The sequence below is a fragment of the Lemur catta genome, chromosome 3 (assembly GCF_020740605.2).
Source record: "Lemur catta isolate mLemCat1 chromosome 3, mLemCat1.pri, whole genome shotgun sequence".
Lineage (NCBI taxonomy): Eukaryota > Metazoa > Chordata > Mammalia > Primates > Lemuridae > Lemur > Lemur catta.
The window spans coordinates 26,509,758-26,525,960 of NC_059130.1; the positions used below are offsets into that span (position 1 = coordinate 26,509,758).

General features: G+C 46.8%; 1 protein-coding gene across 1 annotated transcript; it reads right to left on the reverse strand.

Moving 5' to 3' along the window:
* Positions 1–254: 254 nt before the first annotated feature.
* FLG (filaggrin) lies at positions 255–15,943 on the reverse strand. Its single transcript, XM_045546502.1, has 11 exons — positions 15,935–15,943; positions 10,378–10,536; positions 8,911–9,824; positions 7,873–8,853; positions 6,835–7,815; positions 5,797–6,777; positions 4,759–5,739; positions 3,721–4,701; positions 2,683–3,663; positions 1,645–2,625; positions 255–1,587 (listed from the first exon to the last, which is right to left on the reverse strand). The coding sequence occupies exons 2-11, from the start codon at positions 10,513–10,515 to the stop codon at positions 255–257; spliced, it is 9,252 nt and encodes a 3,083-aa protein (XP_045402458.1). The 5' UTR covers positions 10,516–10,536; positions 15,935–15,943.
* Between the last annotated feature and the right edge of the window lie 260 nt (positions 15,944–16,203).

Sequence of the window (16,203 nt, forward strand, 5' to 3'; positions counted from 1 at the left end):
TACTCAAAAGTTTTCCGAACTTAGCTCTCCATGTCACTGATTCTTCAAATTAATATTTCCTAAACATGAAATTAAAAATTCCTTAAATGATAAAAAGAAACTACCACCAATGTAATGAAAGAGTGTAGTATATCTGAAAGAGAATGACAGGAAAAGATAACCTCCCAGACAGTATTATGCCAAATCTTTAGGTTGAAAGTAGTGTTCTTCCTTCTTCTTTCTACTTTGGATTTCACTGCTTTCCCATTGGATTCTCACTCATAGTAATAGTATGTTTGTGACTGACCAAATCCCAGGTGTTTTGATGATGGATCCCTGACATCCACAGAATTGAAATTGTAACGAAAACGTCCATCCTGAGATTTTCCAAACCCTGAAAGCCCGTATTCATAGTCTGCACTCCCATAGCTGCCATGTCTCCAACCTAAACGTGATGCATTCCTTGGCATTTCAATACTCTCATACGGAAAATCATCAGGCCTAGAATTATAATGACCATAATGTGATTGTATTTTTGGACTATAACCTGATGCTTGACAAGGAGAATTAGAGTGACCATGCTCTGTACTGGAAGGATGGTCAGAGTACTCAGGGGCAGACTCAGACTGTCCGCGATTGGCTCTGTCCCGTTGTTGAGACCCAGAGTGTCTAGAGCCATCCCGTGACTGGCCACGGGCGGATGCAGAGTGGTTTCTGGCATCAGACCCAGACTGTCTCTCTGAGTCTTCTGAGTGTCCTTCACTCTCACTGTCCTGACTGACACTGGATCCCCGGTGTCTGTTTGCCCTGGACCCATATGTTCCACCCTGCCCGGACTGTGAGTTTCTAGAGCTGCCGGTGTTGGGGGATGTGTCTTGGTGGCGAGACCCTGACCGCCTAGCACTGTCTCCTGGGTGTTCCTGGCCATATCTTTGTCTGTTCGCACTTCTGGAACCTGCCTGACCATGGGAAGAACCGGACACTCCCTGGGAGGCTGTCTGGCGGTGCTGGGACCCTGAGCGTTCAGAATTGTCTGCCGATTGCTCACGACGGGACCCCTGCCTTCCTCCTCTGCCGGATCCTGAATGCCCACGAGCGCTTGCCTGACCCTCATGAGACGCTGAGTGTCTGGAGCTGTCTGGGGCCTGCTCGCGGCGGGATCCTTGTCTTCCTCTAGTGTCGGATCCGTGCTGTCCATGGGAGGACTCAGAGTCCTCATGAGGGGGTTCCTGGTACAGGAGAGACCCTGAGTGTCTAGACCTTTCCTCTGACCGGCCACGTGAGGACTCTTGTGGGTTCCGCTGATTGGGCCCAGACCTTCCGTGGGCTGACACTGCCTGGCTGTCTGAGTCTTCTGATTGTCCTTCAGTCTCACTGGCCTCACTAGGGCTGGAGACCTGGTGTCTGCTTGCCCGGGATGCGGGAGATGATTGTCCACGTCCAGCCCCTGAGTGTCTGGCACTGTCTGCTGACTGCTCGTGGCGGGGTTCTTGTCTTCCTCTTGCACTTGATCTTGAGTGCTCACGGGAAGACTCAGCCTCTCCGCGAGAGGAAGGCTCTCCGTGACGCGAGCTGGATTGTCTGGAGCCGTCTACGGACTCTCCATGACTGGACCGTTGTCTTCCACTGGCACCAGAGTCTGAGTGTCCAGGGGCAGACTCAGACTGTCCGCGATTGGCTCTGTCCCGTTGTTGAGACCCAGAGTGTCTAGAGCCATCCCGTGACTGGCCACGGGCGGATGCAGAGTGGTTTCTGGCATCAGACCCAGACTGTCTCTCTGAGTCTTCTGAGTGTCCTTCATTCTCACTGTCCTGACTGACACTGGATCCCCGGTGTCTGTTTGCCCTGGACCCATATGTTCCACCCTGCCCGGACTGTGAGTTTCTAGAGCTGCCGGTGTTGGGGGATGTGTCTTGGTGGCGAGACCCTGACCGCCTAGCACTGTCTCCTGGGTGTTCCTGGCCATATCTTTGTCTGTTCGCACTTCTGGAACCTGCCTGACCATGGGAAGAACCGGACACTCCCTGGGAGGCTGTCTGGCGGTGCTGGGACCCTGAGCGTTCAGAATTGTCTGCCGATTGCTCACGACGGGACCCCTGCCTTCCTCCTCTGCCAGATCCTGAATGCCCACGAGCGCTTGCCTGACCCTCATGAGACGCTGAGTGTCTAGAGCTGTCTGGGGCCTGCTCGCGGCGGGATCCTTGTCTTCCTCTAGTGTCGGATCCGTGCTGTCCATGGGAGGACTCAGAGTCCTCATGAGGGGGTTCCTGGTACAGGAGAGACCCTGAGTGTCTAGACCTTTCCTCTGACCGGCCACGTGAGGACTCTTGTGGGTTCCGCTGATTGGGCCCAGACCTTCCGTGGGCTGACACTGCCTGGCTGTCTGAGTCTTCTGATTGTCCTTCAGTCTCACTGGCCTCACTAGGGCTGGAGACCTGGTGTCTGCTTGCCCGGGATGCGGGAGATGATTGTCCACGTCCAGCCCCTGAGTGTCTGGCACTGTCTGCTGACTGCTCGTGGCGGGATTCTTGTCTTCCTCTTGCACTTGATCTTGAGTGCTCACGGGAAGACTCAGCCTCTCCGCGAGAGGAAGGCTCTCCGTGACGAGAGCCGGATTGTCTGGAGCTGTCTACGGACTCTCCATGACTGGACCGTTGTCTTCCACTGGCACCGGAGTCTGAGTGTCCAGGGGCAGACTCAGACTGTCCGCGATTGGCTCTGTCCCGTTGTTGAGACCCAGAGTGTCTAGAGCCATCCCGTGACTGGCCACGGGCGGATGCAGAGTGGTTTCTGGCATCAGACCCAGACTGTCTCTCTGAGTCTTCTGAGTGTCCTTCATTCTCACTGTCCTGACTGACACTGGATCCCCGGTGTCTGTTTGCCCTGGACCCATATGTTCCACCCTGCCCGGACTGTGAGTTTCTAGAGCTGCCGGTGTTGGGGGATGTGTCTTGGTGGCGAGACCCTGACCGCCTAGCACTGTCTCCTGGGTGTTCCTGGCCATATCTTTGTCTGTTCGCACTTCTGGAACCTGCCTGACCATGGGAAGAACCGGACACTCCCTGGGAGGCTGTCTGGCGGTGCTGGGACCCTGAGCGTTCAGAATTGTCTGCCGATTGCTCACGACGGGACCCCTGCCTTCCTCCTCTGCCGGATCCTGAATGCCCACGAGCGCTTGCCTGACCCTCATGAGACGCTGAGTGTCTGGAGCTGTCTGGGGCCTGCTCGCGGCGGGATCCTTGTCTTCCTCTAGTGTCGGATCCGTGCTGTCCATGGGAGGACTCAGAGTCCTCATGAGGGGGTTCCTGGTACAGGAGAGACCCTGAGTGTCTAGACCTTTCCTCTGACCGGCCACGTGAGGACTCTTGTGGGTTCCGCTGATTGGGCCCAGACCTTCCGTGGGCTGACACTGCCTGGCTGTCTGAGTCTTCTGATTGTCCTTCAGTCTCACTGGCCTCACTAGGGCTGGAGACCTGGTGTCTGCTTGCCCGGGATGCGGGAGATGATTGTCCACGTCCAGCCCCTGAGTGTCTGGCACTGTCTGCTGACTGCTCGTGGCGGGATTCTTGTCTTCCTCTTGCACTTGATCTTGAGTGCTCACGGGAAGACTCAGCCTCTCCGCGAGAGGAAGGCTCTCCGTGACGAGAGCCGGATTGTCTGGAGCCGTCTACGGACTCTCCATGACTGGACCGTTGTCTTCCACTGGCACCGGAGTCTGAGTGTCCAGGGGCAGACTCAGACTGTCCGCGATTGGCTCTGTCCCGTTGTTGAGACCCAGAGTGTCTAGAGCCATCCCGTGACTGGCCACGGGCGGATGCAGAGTGGTTTCTGGCATCAGACCCAGACTGTCTCTCTGAGTCTTCTGAGTGTCCTTCACTCTCACTGTCCTGACTGACACTGGATCCCCGGTGTCTGTTTGCCCTGGACCCATATGTTCCACCCTGCCCGGACTGTGAGTTTCTAGAGCTGCCGGTGTTGGGGGATGTGTCTTGGTGGCGAGACCCTGACCGCCTAGCACTGTCTCCTGGGTGTTCCTGGCCATATCTTTGTCTGTTCGCACTTCTGGAACCTGCCTGACCATGGGAAGAACCGGACACTCCCTGGGAGGCTGTCTGGCGGTGCTGGGACCCTGAGCGTTCAGAATTGTCTGCCGATTGCTCACGACGGGACCCCTGCCTTCCTCCTCTGCCGGATCCTGAATGCCCACGAGCGCTTGCCTGACCCTCATGAGACGCTGAGTGTCTGGAGCTGTCTGGGGCCTGCTCGCGGTGGGATCCTTGTCTTCCTCTAGTGTCGGATCCGTGCTGTCCATGGGAGGACTCAGAGTCCTCATGAGGGGGTTCCTGGTACAGGAGAGACCCTGAGTGTCTAGACCTTTCCTCTGACCGGCCACGTGAGGACTCTTGTGGGTTCCGCTGATTGGGCCCAGACCTTCCGTGGGCTGACACTGCCTGGCTGTCTGAGTCTTCTGATTGTCCTTCAGTCTCACTGGCCTCACTAGGGCTGGAGACCTGGTGTCTGCTTGCCCGGGATGCGGGAGATGATTGTCCACGTCCAGCCCCTGAGTGTCTGGCACTGTCTGCTGACTGCTCGTGGCGGGGTTCTTGTCTTCCTCTTGCACTTGATCTTGAGTGCTCACGGGAAGACTCAGCCTCTCCGCGAGAGGAAGGCTCTCCGTGACGAGAGCCGGATTGTCTGGAGCTGTCTACGGACTCTCCATGACTGGACCGTTGTCTTCCACTGGCACCGGAGTCTGAGTGTCCAGGGGCAGACTCAGACTGTCCGCGATTGGCTCTGTCCCGTTGTTGAGACCCAGAGTGTCTAGAGCCATCCCGTGACTGGCCACGGGCGGATGCAGAGTGGTTTCTGGCATCAGACCCAGACTGTCTCTCTGAGTCTTCTGAGTGTCCTTCATTCTCACTGTCCTGACTGACACTGGATCCCCGGTGTCTGTTTGCCCTGGACCCATATGTTCCACCCTGCCCGGACTGTGAGTTTCTAGAGCTGCCGGTGTTGGGGGATGTGTCTTGGTGGCGAGACCCTGACCGCCTAGCACTGTCTCCTGGGTGTTCCTGGCCATATCTTTGTCTGTTCGCACTTCTGGAACCTGCCTGACCATGGGAAGAACCGGACACTCCCTGGGAGGCTGTCTGGCGGTGCTGGGACCCTGAGCGTTCAGAATTGTCTGCCGATTGCTCACGACGGGACCCCTGCCTTCCTCCTCTGCTGGATCCTGAATGCCCACGAGCGCTTGCCTGACCCTCATGAGACGCTGAGTGTCTGGAGCTGTCTGGGGCCTGCTCGCGGCGGGATCCTTGTCTTCCTCTAGTGTCGGATCCGTGCTGTCCATGGGAGGACTCAGAGTCCTCATGAGGGGGTTCCTGGTACAGGAGAGACCCTGAGTGTCTAGACCTTTCCTCTGACCGGCCACGTGAGGACTCTTGTGGGTTCCGCTGATTGGGCCCAGACCTTCCGTGGGCTGACACTGCCTGGCTGTCTGAGTCTTCTGATTGTCCTTCAGTCTCACTGGCCTCACTAGGGCTGGAGACCTGGTGTCTGCTTGCCCGGGATGCGGGAGATGATTGTCCACGTCCAGCCCCTGAGTGTCTGGCACTGTCTGCTGACTGCTCGTGGCGGGATTCTTGTCTTCCTCTTGCACTTGATCTTGAGTGCTCACGGGAAGACTCAGCCTCTCCGCGAGAGGAAGGCTCTCCGTGACGAGAGCCGGATTGTCTGGAGCCGTCTACGGACTCTCCATGACTGGACCGTTGTCTTCCACTGGCACCGGAGTCTGAGTGTCCAGGGGCAGACTCAGACTGTCCGCGATTGGCTCTGTCCCGTTGTTGAGACCCAGAGTGTCTAGAGCCATCCCGTGACTGGCCACGGGCGGATGCAGAGTGGTTTCTGGCATCAGACCCAGACTGTCTCTCTGAGTCTTCTGAGTGTCCTTCACTCTCACTGTCCTGACTGACACTGGATCCCCGGTGTCTGTTTGCCCTGGACCCATATGTTCCACCCTGCCCGGACTGTGAGTTTCTAGAGCTGCCGGTGTTGGGGGATGTGTCTTGGTGGCGAGACCCTGACCGCCTAGCACTGTCTCCTGGGTGTTCCTGGCCATATCTTTGTCTGTTCGCACTTCTGGAACCTGCCTGACCATGGGAAGAACCGGACACTCCCTGGGAGGCTGTCTGGCGGTGCTGGGACCCTGAGCGTTCAGAATTGTCTGCCGATTGCTCACGACGGGACCCCTGCCTTCCTCCTCTGCCGGATCCTGAATGCCCACGAGCGCTTGCCTGACCCTCATGAGACGCTGAGTGTCTGAAGCTGTCTGGGGCCTGCTCGCGGCGGGATCCTTGTCTTCCTCTAGTGTCGGATCCGTGCTGTCCATGGGAGGACTCAGAGTCCTCATGAGGGGGTTCCTGGTACAGGAGAGACCCTGAGTGTCTAGACCTTTCCTCTGACCGGCCACGTGAGGACTCTTGTGGGTTCCGCTGATTGGGCCCAGACCTTCCGTGGGCTGACACTGCCTGGCTGTCTGAGTCTTCTGATTGTCCTTCAGTCTCACTGGCCTCACTAGGGCTGGAGACCTGGTGTCTGCTTGCCCGGGATGCGGGAGATGATTGTCCACGTCCAGCCCCTGAGTGTCTGGCACTGTCTGCTGACTGCTCGTGGCGGGATTCTTGTCTTCCTCTTGCACTTGATCTTGAGTGCTCACGGGAAGACTCAGCCTCTCCGCGAGAGGAAGGCTCTCCGTGACGAGAGCCGGATTGTCTGGAGCCGTCTACGGACTCTCCATGACTGGACCGTTGTCTTCCACTGGCACCGGAGTCTGAGTGTCCAGGGGCAGACTCAGACTGTCCGCGATTGGCTCTGTCCCGTTGTTGAGACCCAGAGTGTCTAGAGCCATCCCGTGACTGGCCACGGGCGGATGCAGAGTGGTTTCTGGCATCAGACCCAGACTGTCTCTCTGAGTCTTCTGAGTGTCCTTCATTCTCACTGTCCTGACTGACACTGGATCCCCGGTGTCTGTTTGCCCTGGACCCATATGTTCCACCCTGCCCGGACTGTGAGTTTCTAGAGCTGCCGGTGTTGGGGGATGTGTCTTGGTGGCGAGACCCTGACCGCCTAGCACTGTCTCCTGGGTGTTCCTGGCCATATCTTTGTCTGTTCGCACTTCTGGAACCTGCCTGACCATGGGAAGAACCGGACACTCCCTGGGAGGCTGTCTGGCGGTGCTGGGACCCTGAGCGTTCAGAATTGTCTGCCGATTGCTCACGACGGGACCCCTGCCTTCCTCCTCTGCCGGATCCTGAATGCCCACGAGCGCTTGCCTGACCCTCATGAGACGCTGAGTGTCTGGAGCTGTCTGGGGCCTGCTCGCGGCGGGATCCTTGTCTTCCTCTAGTGTCGGATCCGTGCTGTCCATGGGAGGACTCAGAGTCCTCATGAGGGGGTTCCTGGTACAGGAGAGACCCTGAGTGTCTAGACCTTTCCTCTGACCGGCCACGTGAGGACTCTTGTGGGTTCCGCTGATTGGGCCCAGACCTTCCGTGGGCTGACACTGCCTGGCTGTCTGAGTCTTCTGATTGTCCTTCAGTCTCACTGGCCTCACTAGGGCTGGAGACCTGGTGTCTGCTTGCCCGGGATGCGGGAGATGATTGTCCACGTCCAGCCCCTGAGTGTCTGGCACTGTCTGCTGACTGCTCGTGGCGGGGTTCTTGTCTTCCTCTTGCACTTGATCTTGAGTGCTCACGGGAAGACTCAGCCTCTCCGCGAGAGGAAGGCTCTCCGTGACGAGAGCCGGATTGTCTGGAGCCGTCTACGGACTCTCCATGACTGGACCGTTGTCTTCCACTGGCACCGGAGTCTGAGTGTCCAGGGGCAGACTCAGACTGTCCGCGATTGGCTCTGTCCCGTTGTTGAGACCCAGAGTGTCTAGAGCCATCCCGTGACTGGCCACGGGCGGATGCAGAGTGGTTTCTGGCATCAGACCCAGACTGTCTCTCTGAGTCTTCTGAGTGTCCTTCATTCTCACTGTCCTGACTGACACTGGATCCCCGGTGTCTGTTTGCCCTGGACCCATATGTTCCACCCTGCCCGGACTGTGAGTTTCTAGAGCTGCCGGTGTTGGGGGATGTGTCTTGGTGGCGAGACCCTGACCGCCTAGCACTGTCTCCTGGGTGTTCCTGGCCATATCTTTGTCTGTTCGCACTTCTGGAACCTGCCTGACCATGGGAAGAACCGGACACTCCCTGGGAGGCTGTCTGGCGGTGCTGGGACCCTGAGCGTTCAGAATTGTCTGCCGATTGCTCACGACGGGACCCCTGCCTTCCTCCTCTGCCGGATCCTGAATGCCCACGAGCGCTTGCCTGACCCTCATGAGACGCTGAGTGTCTGGAGCTGTCTGGGGCCTGCTCGCGGCGGGATCCTTGTCTTCCTCTAGTGTCGGATCCGTGCTGTCCATGGGAGGACTCAGAGTCCTCATGAGGGGGTTCCTGGTACAGGAGAGACCCTGAGTGTCTAGACCTTTCCTCTGACCGGCCACGTGAGGACTCTTGTGGGTTCCGCTGATTGGGCCCAGACCTTCCGTGGGCTGACACTGCCTGGCTGTCTGAGTCTTCTGATTGTCCTTCAGTCTCACTGGCCTCACTAGGGCTGGAGACCTGGTGTCTGCTTGCCCGGGATGCGGGAGATGATTGTCCACGTCCAGCCCCTGAGTGTCTGGCACTGTCTGCTGACTGCTCGTGGCGGGGTTCTTGTCTTCCTCTTGCACTTGATCTTGAGTGCTCACGGGAAGACTCAGCCTCTCCGCGAGAGGAAGGCTCTCCGTGACGAGAGCCGGATTGTCTGGAGCTGTCTACGGACTCTCCATGACTGGACCGTTGTCTTCCACTGGCACCGGAGTCTGAGTGTCCAGGGGCAGACTCAGACTGTCCGCGATTGGCTCTGTCCCGTTGTTGAGACCTAGAGTGTCTAGAGCCATCCTGTGACTGGCCACGGGCGGATGCAGAGTGGTTTCTGGCATCAGACCCAGACTGTCTCTCTGAGTCTTCTGAGTGTCCTTCATTCTCACTGTCCTGACTGACCCTGGATCCCTGGTTTCTGCCTCTTGTGGACCGGGATCCTTGACCCTGCTCAGACTGTGCGTGTCTGAAACTGTCTCTTTGAGTGGATTCCTCTTGAACCTCAGACCTTGTTCGATTTCTTCCTTCATTTTCCCTCCTATGAATGTCATTTGTAATGGAGGCAGCTTCTTCTCTTGTGTAATATGAATCACTGTAGCCTAATTCTTTCCATTCTTCTATCACTTGTCCTGTAGTTGCATAATTAAATTCACCTTCTTCTTCCTCGTCTCTCTTTGGAAGTGTACCATGTATGTTGTGCCGTCTCTCTCTTTTTTCAGTGGAATTCGACCTCTTTTTCTCTTTTCTATTTAAGTCTTGATGCTTTTTCTTACCACCTTCTCTGTGTCTATGGGTTGATGAATCATGTTTTGTTTCTTCATCTTCAGTATACGGCTCAAGTGCAGTTTTCCCTCTGCCTCTTGGGCTCTTAGATCTTACTTTGTTGCTTTCTTCATCACTTCTTCTTGACGTCCTCGATGTTCTTTTTCTTTCATCTTTCTCCTCACCTTCTTCTGTTTCATCTCCTTCTTCTTCATAATGATGACTGTGCTTTTTGTGCTTTGGCCCTGATGTGTGGATTTTCTGCCTCTTGGCAGACTGGTAATATGCTTGAGCCAACTTGAATACCATCAGAAAGAACTCTGTGAAGTCTATTTTCTTGTTGTGGTCTATATCCAGGATATGCATGAAGACATCAGCAATATCTGGGTCATCTGGATTCTGTACAGAGGGAAATCACCACGGGAGACTACATGAGACTGAGTCACACTCTCAGCTATTTAATTCAAAGTCAATTTAGCAAATGTTAACCCTGGGTACCAGAAAGTGGAACCAAATGTCTTAGGTTTTTTCTTTGATCTTTTTTTTTTAGCTCATCTGGACTCAGTTGATAAGTGTACATGTTAAGCAGAAACAAAATTTAAAGTCTAGTAGGTTATTACAAAACTATGTGATAAGGTAAGTGCTTCTTTTTCTTATTTCAAAAGTCAGAATTTTATATAATCTACAATTTAGTTGTCTTTTATTGTTCCCACTTGGTAATTTTGATGAGAGGAAGAATGTAATAATAAAGAACTAATTGGCATTCATGTCTTGTAATTAAGCATTTATATTATTTTTATTTTTATAGAGGCTTTGTGTGTGTATGTCATGTGTATAGACTTACTCTGTTTCTATTCTAAAAGAAAGAATTTGAATAGAGTTCACAACAATCCTCACTTAGATTATTGGTTAAAAACATAAATACCTTTTGGTCTTGTCAAAAATCTCTTACCTTCAGGATTGGCCGAAATTGCGTTTCCAGAAGTTCCTTCAGCTCTTTTTTGCTCAATGTTTCAGTGTCCTTATCTTTTTTTGAGTACTGGTGGAAAATATCAATGATGGAGCTGATGTTTTCCAACACAGTGGACATGTTTTGGCAGTATATGGGAACCTAGAAAGAAGACATTAAAATTTGCTTTCCTTATACTTCCTTTCTTTTTATAGGTCATATTAATTATTGTAACCTTTTATATGTTTTAAACCTACATCATTTTCTAAGTAAAATGGGAATTTTTAAAATTTTTAATCTTTAAAATTGTAAAGTGGCCGTGAAATACTTCTATCACCTACATATTGAAAAATCATCACAGATTTTGACTGACTTATTAAAATTATCCATTTCTTGCCCTTGAGCCCTTTCATGGCAACATTTATGTTGTCTCACAGACATCAGTGTGCTCTAGGTAAGATCACCCTTCTTGCTGATCTTGCCATTGCTCATTGCAGGAATTTAGAAAAGACCACTGGTCAGAAGCAGGAACATTTACTCATATAAATTTACTGAGAATCATTTCTCCAAAAATTAATTTTATAAAAGGTCAATTTGCTGTGAGACAATTCCCTCAAAGCCAACTTGCATTTGGGAAGATACTTCCACACTATTGCCTTCTCTAGTAATTTATTTTTATCATCACAAAAATATACTGGAGTATCTACTATCTTAAAAACCTTCCCTTGAACCAATATTCCCCCCTCCATTAACATGTCTCCCAACATCCTACTAAGCTAATGAGGTGCTTCCTTTCACAGAAGTCTTGGAAGAGTTTTCTCTGCTTTCTCTCTCAAAATATTTACCACCCACTTTCTTTTTAACCTACTTCTCTCAATTTTTTAACTCCAAAGTATGTAGATATTTTCTTAAAAAGAAGATCAAGGACACAGCCATAGGAATTTCCAACCTTTTGAGATTGAGCAAAACATGAGAGGTTAACAAAGAATACTGAGAAATGGTAACCAATAGGTAAGAGGAATATCAGGAGAATGTGGTGTCATAAGATCCACAGAAGAGGCAAAAAGATTCCATTAAGAAAGAAATGGTTAATTCTATTTCACATATCAAGAGATTAAGAAAGATGATAATTATTATGGAGATGTGACCACTGTATTCAGCAATTTAGAGATCATAGATGATTTGACACACAAAACAATTTCAGTAGAGTATTGATCATCATACTTTTCTGAGACTATCTAATTGGATCCCTTGACTTTATATACCACCTATCTGGTGACTTCCAAATTGGTGCCTCCAGACATGACCTTTTCCCTGATCACTACATTCATTCATTCACTCTTTCTTTATTTAATAAATATTATACATCTACTACAGGGTTAGGCACTATTTCATGCTTTGGAGATATAGTAGTGAACAAGATAGATGAGGTAACTGTCTAATCTTATGGAGACAATAAGCTAACAAATGAAACAAACAAGTAGATATTGTTAAATGATATGTACAGAGTTAAAATAAGTGTGATATTATATAGACAATTTGAGGGTACTTTAGGTTTATTAGAGGAAGTTTTGTGGTAGAGGGGAAATTTGAGCTTAAAATGGAAAAATAAGGAACTAACCTTGTTGATTAGTTGAAGACTTTTGGGCAAAGGGAACAGTGTAAAGATTCTAAGATAAGAATCAACTTTGGAATGTTAGAGGTATAGAAAAAGACCAGCTCAGTTAGAACATTGTGAAAAAGGCAGGAGTAATACAAGTTAAAGTCAGAGATATAGACAGGGGTCAGATGATATTCTAAATAGGGTAACATTTATACATTTTATTTTAGGTATGATGGGATGTCATTAGATTTTTTTTTTGGTAAGAGAGTGATCTAATATGATTCAGTTTTTAAAAGATTGCTTTGTGCAATGGCTTATTACGTTGTTTCAGAATAACCCTCCTTTGAAAACAACTAGGAAACTGGGGTGTGTAGGTGTGAGCTATCAAGACTTTGACAATTTATTAGGGCCTACATTCAGATTGGAAGGGAAATATAGTATTTCAGGAATTAAATACAGATTTTTCTAAAACTGATGAAAGATATCAAGGCACAGATTCAAAAAAGTATTATAAACTCCAAGAAGGATATATAAAAGAAAACCACACCTAGACACCTGAAAATAAAATTACTGAACATTTGAGGCAATGAGGAACTCTTATAAAGGAAGCCAGAGAAATACATGTATTACCTTCAAAAGAGCAACAATATGACTGATAGCTGCCTTTTCAAAAGAAACAATGAGAACCAAAAGACAATGAAATGTTATCTTTATCTTTCTGAAGTAAAATAAGTTCTATCCTAGAATTCTATACCCAGTGAAAATATCCATCAAAAAGAAATTTACCTAAGTAAAGATATTTTCAGGCAGACATAAATAGAGCTGATCACCAGAGACCTGCTGTAAAGGAAATATAAAGATGATCCTGGTTGGAAGCACAGAGAAGCAGCAAAGAATAGGAACAATTGAAAGAATAAATATGTGGGAAAATCTAAATAGATATTGATTATGCAAAATAATAATAATAATAATATCATTCAGGATTTAAGATAAATAGAACTAAAATAAATAACAATACCAGATAAGGCTGAAGGAGATAAATGGAGTTCCACGTATTATAGGATACTTGAGCTGTTTAAGTAGTGGCTAGTTTTTATAATATGATATACTCTAATAAATCAAGGATGCATGTAATTTTTAGAGTAAACATTAAAAGAATGATGAAAGAATGTATAATTATTAAGCTAATATAAAGAAAATTGGCAAATATTTAATTAATCCAAAACATCAAAAATAGAAAAAGAAATATAGAACAGATGGGATAATAGAATCCAAGTCATAATATGGTAGATTTAAGCCAAATAATTCAAATAATAACACTGAATATAAATGAATAAATACTCTAATTAAAAGACAATACTGTCAGACGGGCTTGAAAAAAACAATTGTATGCTGTTTATAAGAGACATATGGTAAATGTGATAACAATGGTTGAAAGCAAAAGGATGAAAAAAAAAGAGATGCCATTCAAACACTAAAAGAAAGCTGCTATTAAAATAATTTCTGTCAGGTAGACTTTAAGACAAAAAATATTTTAGAAGGATATTTAATAAGAATAAAAGTTCAATTCACTAGGAAGATATAAAAAAAATCTAAATTGATATGTACCTAATAACATAGCCTCAAAGTACATAAACCAAAATTGATAAAATTATAAGGAGAAATAGACAAATCTAAAATCATAGCTGGGAATTTTAACACACCTCTCTCAGCAACTGATAGAACAAGTAAAAAAAATCTTTAAGGATATAGATTATTCTACAAAATTACTAACAAAAACATTAACTAACATATATTGAATACTGCACCTAACAACTTCAGAATACCTGCCCTTTTGAAATAGACGTGGACATTTAAAACTGACCATATGCTGGGTCATAAAGCAAGTCTCAACAAATTTTAAAGAACTGAAATCACACAGAGTTTTTTTTTAACACCGTAAAATGGAGCTAGAATTCAATTGTAGGAAGATAACTAGAAAAATCTTCAAACGTTTAGAAATTAAGCAATAACTTCTAAATAACCAATGGATAATGGAATAAATTGCAATAGGAATTAGAAAATATTTTGAACTAAATTAAAATGAGAAAAATGTAAAATAACAAAACTTGTGGGATACGTTAATTCCATGCCTAATGGAAATTTATAGCTTAAATATTTATATTTAAAAGGAAGAAAGGCTGTAAAATCATAAACTTTGAGATAAAGAAGATTTAAATAAATGGAAGAATATGTCTTGTTCATGGATTGAAAGTTTCAATATTGTTAAGATGTCAGATCTCCTCAAATTCATTTATAGATACAGTAAAATTTCATTCAGGATGAGAAGTGTTTAAAAATAAAGATGGATAAGGTGATTTATAAAATTTATATGAAAATGTAGAGGGCCAAGATTAGATAAGACAATCTTGAAGAAGACAGAATTAGAGGACACACCAGATAGTAAGGTGTTTTATAAAGGAAGACAAAATGTCATGGGGGCAAGAATAAACAAAGGGAACAATGAAAAGTAATAGTCCAGAATCAGACTTACTGGACATTTGGTTTATAACAAAGATGATAAGGCAGGTCAGTAGAGGGGAAAGGATAGTTTTTTGAATAAATGGTGCTGGGTTAATTGGATTTCTATATGAAAAAAACATTAGTATCCAGATGGATTTTACATGCAAAAGATAAAAGAAGATAACATTGGAGAGTATCTTTAGGACCTTAGGGTAGGGAAATACTTAAATAGAACTCAAAAGTACTAATTAATCATAAAGAAAAAGATTGACAAATTGGGCTACATTAAAAGTAGGAATGTCTATTTATTTAAAGATACTCTTACAGAAGAGAAGGGCAAGCCATGCAGTGGGAGGATGTATATAACACATTTAACAAATGAAGGGCTCTGTCCTGAATATAAAAATAGCTTCTATAAATCAATACAAAAAATACAGATAATCCAGTAGAAAAATGGGTCTCCACCACAGAAACTTTACAGAAAAGAATATCCAAATGTCCACTAAACACATCAGTAGTTCTCAACCTAGTTAAGCATCAGAAAAATGCAAATTGAAATAACAGGGTAAGACAACAATACACCCACCAAAATGACTAAAAGATAAAAAAGAAAAAAAATACTTGACAATACCAAATATTGGTGAGAATATGGAGAAGCTGGCAGAAGCACTTTGGAAAATTGTTTGACAGTATCTAAGACCCAACAATTTACTCCTATGAATATTCTGAACAGAAATACATACATATGTGTAACCAAAAATTATATGCAGGAATGTTCATAGCCCACCCCTGGCTAGCTCTCTGACATTACCATGTACCACTATTTGTATTTTTAAATATGTATGCTCTAGGCACACTAGCTTCTTTTTGTTCTTTGGACAAGTTTACTCCTTTAAAATCCTGTCCTTTGCCTTGCCTAATTTCTTTTGTCATTAAGATCTCAGCTGAAAAGATAATTCCCTAGAGAAGTCTTCCCCTAGTCCTCTAATCTAAAGTACTCTCCTCCTCCCATCACTCTACTATATCACTCTCATATTTTCTTCATTGTTCTTATCACTATTTGAAATTATCTTATTCATTTATTATTTTTTATTCAATGTCTCCTCCTACTAAATGTAAGCTCCTAGGAGTAGAAAGTTTATGTAGTTCACTGATGCATAATCAGAGCCAAGAGCAGTGCTTGGCAAATAGAAGGTAGTTAATATGTATTTGTTGAATGAATGAGCAAATGGACAATCTAACAATACAAAGAGAGTATTGAGTAGCTTCATGGAAAGCAAATTTATGCCCTCATTTTCTTTGTGTATAAAAATAAATTTTCAGAACAGTAGCACTAAAAATAAATGAAAAAACTCTAAACATCCAGAACTTTTTGCATTATAGTACACATGTATCCAGAGTTCCACCTTGCTTAACACTAAGTAGGTAAGCAAAATTACATGTATTCCTTCTTACCTTGTTCACCAGAAGAGCAAACAGAACGTAGCCCGAAGGAGCTTGCTGGGTACTGAGGTCTGGGATAATGGCCTTTTTATACAGCCCAGGGAGGAGCCACTCTCTGTGGGATGGTCTGATTCATTCCTAACCAAACCCAGATCCACCCATATCTCCACCTCTATTTCTCCAGCAATATGTGTTTACTTCCCAACTTCCTCACGTACTCATCTGTACTTGTTTTAGCAAGTTCCAAATTTAGGTTTACACAAGCCCTGTGTATTATAGAT